Source organism: Sceloporus undulatus, chromosome 1, assembly GCF_019175285.1.
Source record: "Sceloporus undulatus isolate JIND9_A2432 ecotype Alabama chromosome 1, SceUnd_v1.1, whole genome shotgun sequence".
Classification (NCBI taxonomy): Eukaryota; Metazoa; Chordata; class Lepidosauria; order Squamata; family Phrynosomatidae; genus Sceloporus; species Sceloporus undulatus.
Genome location: NC_056522.1, coordinates 168,469,642 through 168,480,799, shown reverse-complemented (window position 1 = coordinate 168,480,799; position 11,158 = coordinate 168,469,642). Strand labels below are relative to the sequence as shown.

The window sequence follows — 11,158 nt, the reverse complement described above, 5'->3', positions numbered from 1 at the left end:
TAATAATAATAATAATAATAATAATAATAATAATAATAATAATAATAATAATAATAATAATAATAATAATAATAATAATTTTATCCTGCCCTTCTGTGCATCGCAATTGGGGCGTCTTACAGCATTAAAATATGCAATCCATATCCCCCAATCCCACCCTGTTTGGCACCTTCCTGTTTGGTTCCAGATTAATTAAACAAAGCCTGCTTAGTTCCTCATCATTTTTCTTCTACAAATAATTTTCTTTGTTCTAAATACCATTCTGTAACAATTACGTCCGTTGCACATTCAACACATTAAGGAGCACATGACACATAAAAGACAATGTTATTAGTAAGAAGACAAAGCACAAGTAGAAGAGATTGTAAAAATCACTTACTAATAATAGTACTCTTTTTGACACAATTATTGGATTGGTATTAGCGGTTTATTGTAAATTTTACTGTAAAATTACCAGACGATGAGGCTCCACAACTGGGAGGATTGGCATATGTTTGTGACAGCTCCTCTTCGTGATCAGATTTTCACATTCCTCACTGCATTAAAAACTCAGACTTGTGGGCAGTAGGATATAACAGTGGCTTGGAACAACTACTTGAAATAATAGTGAAATAATATGGAACAACTAAAATCTCTTTGGAACAAACATGACCCAACCAGCAAAGGATTGTCAATAAGAACCTCCAAATGAAAGCAAAGGCTGTCAGAAGTTTGGATGCCTGACCACTTGGGTTTGTGGATGGGTGGGGGTGTGTGTGGCATCACAGATTTTCCTGTTCAGCAAATGAAGGGAAACTACCTTCTCTGTCTGTACTATAGTTTACAGTGCTAGGCTACAATCTAACTTAATTTTACAGAATAGAAGCAATGCTGAATAGAGAGCATATGCCATGTGTGACAGGATAACATCAGATATGTTGTGGGAGTCAATCTGTAGGAACCAGAACTGACAGGACAGATTTAAATATGTGCAATATGAAGCAAACATGTTTACTATTGATTTGTTCTTTCTTTCTTTCTCTCTCTTTAAAAAACCTCCTTAGGGACGGGCAGGAGAGCCTGGCTCCATAGGCCAAAGAGGAGAGAGAGGATATCCAGGGCCATCTGTAAGTTGTTTGCTGTAAACATTGTTGATCTAGTAGCTTAGATTTGTTAGATACTCCAAAATATTTTTGAAGTTCATTCCACACTTTAATTTACCATAAACCCACAGGCCACATTTCACGTCATATGACCTTATAGAATCAGTTATCTTCAATAAGTTGTGGGAAATAGGGTATGTGACTAATCAGATATTATAAGAATGCTGTTGTTAACTTTAAATTGCTTGTTATGCTCACTCTAGCCTTATTTGTTATCACTTGAAATTATTTACATACGTGTATAGTTTAAAGTATTTTTCTAGAAGTAACAAGAAAGTTACTCCTCTTGACCACTGTTTTGGAAATCATTCCTGCGCAGAATATGAAATACATTTTATGTGTCTCACAGTTGAAGAACAGACCAATATCCCCTTCAGGTGTAATGAAACTAAACCCTTTTTCTATGTCTGAATCTAAAATGCTATAATTGACATTTCTGGACAGATAGTTTAGATTTTGTGTATTTCATGTTTCACTTGCAATATTTTTAAAGATGAGACTCACAACTCCCTCCACCATAATTTTTCCTTTTTGCTTTAGCTACAGTACTAATCTGCTTCTTTCAATAATAAAATTTAAAAGTTATGAACAGCAGTTGGGCTACTGCCTGCAGCAGACAATGCCTTAAAAGGATTACATGGGGACAGTATAGCATGCTCTTAGTAGCAGATTGAGGCTTGGTGGATTATCCCAAGAAATAAAAGTGCAGACAGGGCAATCCCCCTTTGGGGTGGGTGGAATAATTCTTTAAAGTGCTGTACTGATGAAACCTTGGCAGTAGTCTTGTGCATACAATTCTTTGGAAGAAATCTCTACTCATCTGAGTGGAATATACTTGGGTAAACAGTCTGCAAATCTTTGTTCAGTTCCTGCCTGACTTTTCCCACTCCTTTTGCTTCTGGCAACACACTTGCAATCTATTCAAAACTACATTCAAATTCCAAGTTGGAAATCTGTAAACCATAGGATGTGTTTTCAGCCTGGTGCCTCTGAGATGATAATGCTGTGTCTCCAATATTTCAGGGCTATTGCCAAAGCTGATATTTGTTTCTTTAATGTATTTGGTCTTAAGCCTTTGAGTAGACCATTTTACAAAATTTGTAAAACATGCTGTATTTCTATGTTTAATAATTATGGTTAATAATTTTTCTTTGTGCACCAATCCACAAATGTCTGATTGTTTTAATCACTTCATTTGAATACCCACATTTCTCTAACTTCATCCTTTCAATTCCCATGCAGTCCGTTTCAACCAGTCGGGATTCAAGTGGTAAATTGGACCCTGACTCAAGACACCTGTTAAGGGCTAAATTATAGACAGTTTCTTTAGTAATAGAAATCTTCTGAATCAACTCTGGGCTGTGTCCTTGCAAATGAGAAATTAGGTGGCTGAATTTATCAACTCAGTTGTAAACAAGCACTCTTAATACTGTAGATTACATCCTGCAATCACATTTTTTAAATTCTCTTTTCAGGGACTTAAGGGTAACAAAGGAGAATCAAGAGATGTAAGTCAACTATTTGTTTTTTATACCAGATTGATTTTATTTCTTCATATGCAGATTTTTTTTTCATTGTATCTCTTCCTTTCTCTTTCAAGCAATGTGCACTTGTACGTAACATCAAAGATAAATGCCGTAAGTCTGTTTCTTTTGTCTTTAATGCTTATATAGCTTGCTTTGGGTATAGACTCTGAAGTTAATTGGTTTCTTTTCTTTATTTTTTCACAGCTTGCTGTTATGGTAAGTTCATCTTCAATTGTTCTGAAGGATATTTGTGAAGTAAACAGCAACTTCAAAGGATATACATTGGTTTAAGCTTTATGTAGAATCTGATCTGTACCACTTTAGAAACAAAGATATTTGATCATATTGCTTGCTTTTTAATATACCCACTACCTGCAGGTCCAAGAGAGTGCCCTGTTTATCCAACAGAACTGGCCTTTGCTCTAGATACCTCAGCTGGTGGAAGTACAGAAGCTTTCAGTAGAACGAAGCAGTCTGTGTTGTCAATTGTTAACAATCTCACAATTGCTGAGAGCAACTGCCCACGGGGTGCCCGGGTTGCACTGGTTACTTACAACAGTGAAGTCACCACCGAGATCCGATTTGCTGACTCAAGGAGAAAGAAAAATCTTGTGAAACAGATTCAAGACCTCCAAATTGCACAAACATCAAAACCACGAAGCTTAGAAACAGCAATGTCCTTTGTGGCCAGGAATACCTTCAAACGGGCACGCAGTGGGTTCCTCATGAGAAAAGTGGCCATTTTCTTCAGCAATGGACCGACAAGAGCATCTCCACAACTGAATGAAGCTGTGCTGAAGCTCTATGATGCTGGAGTTGTGCCTGTGTTCCTTACCAGCAGAGAGGATAGGGCCCTTATAAATGCACTGCAGGTTTGCATCCTTCCACTTTTCTTCTGCTTTCAGGGATATTTATTTGACTTAAACAGAGATTGCCATCATCTAATAATACCCTTCAAGACTTCTCAAGAAAAGCTCATAGTCTTATTTCTTTTTTACTTAGTTGTACTACTCCTTTGCATCTAAGAGCCCATCCTTCATCTGTACAAAAACAAACAGAGGACTTGTATGAATAAGCACATACTCAAATGCAGATATTTCCATCTGACAGTTCCATGAACTGCCAACAGACATTCAGAGTCTTAGGTCTGAATCCTGTTATTAATCCCTACTAGAGTAGACCCACTAAACCAATAAGATTTACATAAGTATTGACTCTCCATTCAGCAGTTGGTTTCATGGATCTTTCCTGTTAGGGCTACCAAAAGAATCCAGCCCATATAATCCATGATGTCTTTTCTTAACTTTTTTGCCCACCAGATTTTTTGGACTATACTTCCACATTTCTGACTATTGGCCATCATCTTAGAATTAATGGAAATTGAAGTCCAAGGCATCTGGATGGCAACAGATTATCTGGTCCTTGTGTTTGATCTGGGGACTTTTGCACCTATTCCTTGTTTCTTCATAAGAGATAAATAGCATAGAAGGAAACAGAGGTGACCTGGGGAAAGTCATTGAAGACATCACTGTGATTGCCAAGTACCATGATGTGCATTAGGGTGTATTTTGGTCTGTGTGGGTCTGTGGGTCTGTGTATGTTTTGCTAAAGACAATGGTTTGAATAAAAAGAAATGTGCATATTGTTCTGTTCATGCAACAGGACTTTCCTCCCAACCCTGGAGCAATTTTTTCTCTTTGAAAAGCCATATCAATGAAAAAGAATGTCCTTTGACAGAGTGTGTTGTGTGTGTGGGGGTGTACAATGAGAGGAGTACACTAGCAGAAATTGGTATTCACACATACACGTACAAGGGATGTGATTCTACTCAAGTAACAATTTATCTGGATCTAATTCAAAGAGCCCATTAACTATATATGACTGCCTTCATTGCAATAGCCATCAAAGGGTAGGTATATTCAAACCATTTTTATAGAATGAAAAAGAGATGAATTTGGTTTGAACTAATTCCAGTATTAAACAAGTCAATGTCACTTTGCTCAACATCAGCTTGTACAATGGGAGTCTCCCTCCCTTTCCATCCTCCTGTACCTCCTCACAAGTACACTAAATCTACTCTGGTGGAATTCAGTCCTCCAGTAGTGTTGATTCCACTGATAGAAGGACACTGGTTATACCCAAAAGTATTAAGGTGAAACTATTTTATTTCTTGCTCTCAGTTATCTCCTGTGCAGGTGGGCAGGGCTCAAAAACATACGTTACATAATATTTTCAAAATGTAGTCCTAATGCTCTGGATTTAAAAATAATGATGAACTTCTGATCACTAATTTTATGTTTCTGATTTTGTTTATACCAGATCAACAACACTGTAGGTGGGCAGGCTATCACATTTTCTGGTGGAGCAGAACAACTGGCCCAAACTATTAGAAGAGTACTAACATGCCATGTGTGTCTAGGTAATGTATTTTTGTATGTCTATATAGTATATAATATATATAATCCAGATTTACAGCCAATGCTCTATGTTTACTTTAGTGACATAGTAAAAATGATCTGACCTTCTACCAGCCAGGCAGAGTCTGTTGTCAGGAAATTCTTGTATGGATTTTCTTTATTTCTGTCAGTCCCTGATGTCACGTTGCAAAACCCTTCATGATCCTGCCTCCTCTTCATTCTTACCTCTGCCATTCACACTGATATCCAGAGACCCATTTCCAAGGCAAAAACTGTCACTTGTAGTCTTGAGCAGGTGCTGGAGCCCTAAAGGCCTGCCAATCTTTGAAGGGGTGTAGGTGTTAGAAGCTAATATTCTGAAATGTCTACATGACACATATGTTTCTGATTAATTGAACAATTTGATGATGATAATATTCTAAAGATTACATTGTTTTTTTCCAACTGAAGGAGACAGTTTAGCTTGTATTTTTCCTGCTCTGCATACCTCCTTTTTGTAGGAACATACAGAGGCTGTATTTGTGCTGCAGAAATAATCCAGTTTGACACCACTTTAACTGCCATGGCTCAATGTTATGGGATTATTGGAATTGTAGTTTGTAGTGGCACCAGAGCTTTCTGAAAGAGAAGGATAAATGACTCACAAAACTACAGTTCCCAGAATTCCATAGCATTGAGCCATGGTAGTTAAAGTGATGTCAAACTGGATTATTTCTACAGTGTGGATGCAGCCAGAGTTTTCCAGGAGTTCTTGGGGCACTAAATAGATGGCACATAAGAGTGCCAGCTCTGTTTTCTGCTGACAACAGTGACTTTTTTTTATTTTGTTACTCTTTTGTCCTGCAGTGCCCAGTCCCTATAGGAACCCCTATAGTGGCTGATTAATGGACATTTGAAGTAGTAAAATTGGCTTCATTCATCTGTTATATAATCAGCTGCCCATATAGCAACAGTTGCATCACTTTGCTGGTGGAATACTTCTTGGGCCAATCAGGTATCAGTCTTTTGCCCAAACCATATACATATTTTCAGAGAATTTAAAAACCTGTTGTAAACTATTTAGAGCCAGTGTGGGGTTTGAGTATAGGACTATGACCAGAGTTCAGATCCCAGCTCTGTCATGGAAACTCACTGGGTTACCTTGGGCAAGTCACACACTCTCATCCTAAGAGGATAGCAATGGCAACTCCCCTCTGAACAAATCTTGTCAAGAAAACCTCATGATACTATGTTCATCTTAGGTCGCCATAAGTCAGAAATGACTTGCAGGCACACAGCAGCAGCAACAACAGTATGTCTCAAAACTATTTGAAACTACCAATAACCATGATTTTTGGTGCATGTCATCTTTCCAAATATTCAGAAAACTTAAGATGTGATAAATTTATTCTTGTAGATGTATGTGATCCTGACGCCAGCTGTGGTCCCCAAAGGGGTGTCTTTGGCAGAGACAGACGGTCAGCCCCTACAGATGTTGATATTGATATAGCATTTATCCTGGATAGTTCTGACAGCACCACTCACCTGCAGTTCAGAGAGATGAAGAATTACATTTCATATGTAATAAGCCAGTTGGAAATTAGCACTGATCCCAAGGGATCTCAGCACCATGCCAGAGTATCTGTCATCCAACATGCTCCTTATGAGTTTGAGTCAAACTCAAGTACATCTCCTATCAAAGCTGAATTTTCCCTGACTGACTATACATCCAAAGACAAGTTGATGGATTTTGTTAAGAACCAGATGGTGCAGCTGCATGGCACACGGGCAGCGGCAAGTGCAATAAAATATACAATGAGCCACATCTTTGAGAGTGCACCAAATCCCAGAGACCTCAAAGTCATTGTGTTGATGATGACAGGAGACGTTAAAAAAGAGGAACTTGAACACCTTCAGAAAGTTATTGTAGAAGCTAAATGTAAAGGATACTTTTTTGTCATACTGGGCATTGGCAGAAAAGTTAACATCAAGGATATCTACAGTTTGGCAAGTGAGCCTAATGATATCTTCTTCAAATATATTGATAAGCCATCTGAGCTCCACGAAGAGCCTTTGCTTCGCTTTGGAAACCTCTTGCCTGCTTTTATCAGCAGTAAGTATATGATGTGCCTCATCACTGTAAAGTTTGATACTGGTTGATATTAAGCATAGAATCTTTAGAGGAACAAGAAAGGAAGAAAAGAGGTGGGGGAAAATCTCATTTTACAGAGGGATTGCTAGCTGAATCGTGCATAAACCTCAGAATAGCATTTCCTTAAACCCAAAATAGGCTGGCATGCTGGTCAAATAATATAACAATCACTTTCTTTGAACCAACATTTTATTGTTACCAGAAGAGTAAGAATTATTTAGGTTCCTTTGGAAAGCGAGGAAACAGGATTGATGTAGTACTTGTTTATTATAGTACCCATACACAACCACATCCTAAATAAAAGAAGACCAACATTCTTACTAGTGGCAGTTATATTAATACTGGATGCTAGCACTGTTTCAACTTTGACCAGCTCACAGTTCTGTCTCTTCCTTCTGATTTTCTCCAATTTCAATCTGACATCAATTATTTCTCAGTTTCTCTCCTTACTTGGAATATGTCACCTCCCTCTAGGTTCAGTGTGATTCCAAAGTCTGGAAAAACAATCCTAGCTATCCAGGAGCATTATTTTGCTAAGTCTCCATGTGCACACAAACACATATACATATAGGCCACTTACACACCAGCATACTATGATATGGCCATTTAAACCAGGCAGAGAACAAACTGTAATATCTAGTAATGTAGTGCCTATAGTGTGTCTAAGCAAAGGTCACAAGTTTAAGTCCCCAAATAATGAGTTTTGTAAACCCAATGTCCCAAAGATCATACTTTAACAAAAGGTGAACCTGCAAAATCTGCTATAAATCTAAAATCCAGGGGACAGGTAAATTTAACCGAAAACTAATGGATTTCTATCCCAGATTCCAGTAACTGTTATACTTAAACTCTTTCTGGATAAGCGTAGGTTGTGTGCATTTAGGACCACAATATAAGATGCCTATTTTGTTTTGTTGTCAGGAATATCCGGCCCTCTGCTACAGATCTAAACTAAACACTCAACCTCTTGTACTACAAGTTTTATGGAAAGTTTCCTTTCATCTCCTGTTTTTTCTCCAGTTTTTATAACAACTGATGAATACTAAAAGCACAGATTCCAACTGTAGCTAAGGGGAAAATACATTTAATTGCTGTCAAGAAAGTTGCCTCTCCAGATCCATAATTAATTAAAAACTGCAGAACATAGTGCTGTACTTTGTTCCTCACATAACTAATTTTAAATACAGAAATGAATGGGAGATCATGTAAATTACTATTATTATTACGTATTAAAATGCTTAAAAGACAGACATGCCAAGTAACAGGCTTACTAATAATTTTAAAATGTGCCTATATTTTACAGTTGATTTAGAGAGGCTTTTATGGTTTGCATAAAATTCTACTTCTGTTTTTTAGGTGAGAATGCCTTTTACTTGTCTCAAGATGTCAGGAAACAATGTGATTGGTTCCAGGGTGATCAGCCACTGAAAAAATTTGGCCAGAAAGAAATGTAAGTCTTTTTCTGCACAGATAGAAAAAAAGTTGTTATTTGGTCATCACCTTTATCACCAGCCTTTGGTGATACAAAAATTTCTCAGCCACTGTAGCCTTAGTATGCATAATATATTAGTATTAAGGAGATTAAGATCATTTTAGAACAGTTCAGAATAGTTAATATTGCTTTCTCCAGCTGCGTAAGAATTACACTGAACATAAGCCTTTTTGGCAAGATTTGGTCAGAGGGGATTCGCCCTGCCTCCCTGTGAAGCTGAGAGTGGGTTTCACCCAGTGGGCTTCCATGACCAAGTGAGGATTAAAACCTTGGTGTTCAACTACTTACACCATACTGGCTGTCCATCGAAGTACTACACAGCATTTTTTTATTTAGACCAGTGTCTAAGGCTCAAGTCCTAGACACTATAGTTGTGGAGAGAAATTACCTCTGATGCGTTAGCTGGGACAGAGCACTCCTCAAAGCACTGAAATAGGCTTGGAAGCTCTATATGCTGACAGAAGGGAGTGTATAATTACTCATTCAAACTATCTACATGAGCAGGTATGCTCCATTTTCTGTTAAGTATTATCTGAGGATGCTTCAGCTTGGTTAATCCCATGTAGCAAATGATTGTATGGAAAACCATGAACATTATGATGCAATCAAGAAGTTGAAGATAAACAGAATCAATAAAATTGATAAGAAGTGTAAAAACACTTTGTTCAGGGAGGAATGGTAAAGAAGGAAATTTACTTTCCTACATAATTTTAGCAAACAAAGCCAATAAGTTGATTGTTTAGGACTTGGTTTGAAAACTAACACTTAAAAAGTATCTTAACAACCTGCAGAAAATACATATGTCCATGTCTGTTTTTTTTTAATTCAACCAGAAACATTCCAAATAATGTCACTGCTACACCTACTGCAACAGAAAAACCAGAAGGTATGTACAATATTCTTCTTTCAACAAGTTTCTTTGAGATACTGAAACTGAACATACATTTTTAGCGCAGTATTCAGAGAGTTCACCTTTGCTTTGCAAAGGACAAATTGCATATTTCACATAAATACATAAAAAAGAAGCCCTTGAGTTTACATTTCAAAATGATAGAAGGAAAAGAGGCTTAGGGATGCTGCAGTTTAATTGCTGGAGTCCCAGGGAACTGACCAAGCTTATTTGGTGATTGTGGGAGTTGGGATATCAAAAAATCTCTTTTTCGTGCTGGGAGAATAAAACCAGGAAGCAAATTCTTTCAAAAAATTAAGCACCCCTTGCCTGTCTGGCTTCTTTTATCATGATTGTAACCTCTGGCTGCTGCTTTTCATGAAAATAAAACAAAACAGGATGGCCAGGCATCATCAGCTGGGATGTGTAACTTTATGATGGCCGAACTACACTGCTGATGCAAAACACAACCATGTTAGACAATTGTGACAACATGCAAAAGAATGGTGTACATTGTGTACACAATGATGTATCATTGTGCAGTGATTGCTCTCAGCTTATAATGGGGCATTGTGAAAGATGGGGACTCTTTTCTGGCCAGGCGTAGGGTATCCATGACTTTCCACTGCCTTCTTTTCTGGATTACTAATGTTCTGTGGCTCTGTTGGGGGCCATTACCCCTCCTCCTTGTGTTGTCATTGCACAAGGGCAGCATGTTTTTCAAAGTGCCACACTGTTTGCATTTTGACTGTTGTGCAAGAGCTACGCTACTTGTATCTATGACACCCAAACTATGACAATGTGCCACTCGAGGGGGGGGGGGGGACATTGCTCAATGCTGCAATTCTCAACTGTACAATTCTAAGCTGGTTTGTGATATCCAACAGAATGCCTGCCAATGAGGACTTGCTACATTCAAGCACGTATAGTGTGTGATTTGCCTTTCAGTAAATGTGGCTTAATTATATTGTCATTCTATATGCTCCCAAAAAAAAAATACTTTCTGTTTATATTTTGTACCTAGAAAATTGTTCTGGAATACAGTAAAACAAACAAACAAAAACCAACAACACCCAAACCATAGTCAATATGTATACCAGACCTGGCCCATCAATTTTCCTGATGAAATTCACTGTGATGTTTGAATAATAAATAGCAATAGCAAGTAAACTTCTATACTGCTTATCAGTGAACTAGCACTCCCTAAGCAGTTTACAATTTACAAGCCAATTGCCCCCAACAAGCTAGTTACTCATTTTACCAACCTTCAAAAGGATGGAAGACAGTGGACCTTAGAGCCCTGCTTGGGTTCGAACTCACAACCTTGTGGCTGAAGTATTGGCATTTAACCACTTCGCCACCAGGGCTCCCTTTTGCAATTGTTGTCTTACTCAACTGAGCAAGTGACATCCCATACATAAAGCTAAAGCGATTTGCATTCCATTGTTTAACTGCATGCTGAGTGCAGTTTTATTGATTTATCCCTCTCTTTTGATTAACCTCACCATCAAGTGGATCAGCTTCAGTCGTCACATTGAGAAAGATGTCACTGGGACCTAAT

General features: G+C 37.9%; 2 protein-coding genes across 9 annotated transcripts in view; one reads left to right on the top strand and one right to left on the bottom strand.

The window, feature by feature from the left end:
- The window catches only part of COPS8 (COP9 signalosome subunit 8), a 306,096-nt gene that overhangs the window by 117,490 nt on the left and 177,448 nt on the right, over positions 1 to 11,158 (bottom strand). The window lies entirely within an intron of this gene.
- Positions 1 to 11,158, top strand: part of COL6A3 (collagen type VI alpha 3 chain) — a 131,437-nt gene that overhangs the window by 88,155 nt on the left and 32,124 nt on the right. For all 8 annotated transcript variants that reach the window (XM_042452754.1, XM_042452746.1, XM_042452739.1 and 5 more), the window contains 9 exons: positions 1,043 to 1,106; positions 2,618 to 2,650; positions 2,743 to 2,779; positions 2,873 to 2,884; positions 3,047 to 3,540; positions 4,988 to 5,087; positions 6,482 to 7,177; positions 8,573 to 8,666; positions 9,542 to 9,594. In XM_042452754.1, coding sequence (XP_042308688.1) covers positions 1,043 to 1,106; positions 2,618 to 2,650; positions 2,743 to 2,779; positions 2,873 to 2,884; positions 3,047 to 3,540; positions 4,988 to 5,087; positions 6,482 to 7,177; positions 8,573 to 8,666; positions 9,542 to 9,594 — 1,583 coding nt within the window. The remainder of the gene's footprint in view (positions 1 to 1,042; positions 1,107 to 2,617; positions 2,651 to 2,742; positions 2,780 to 2,872; positions 2,885 to 3,046; positions 3,541 to 4,987; positions 5,088 to 6,481; positions 7,178 to 8,572; positions 8,667 to 9,541; positions 9,595 to 11,158) is intronic.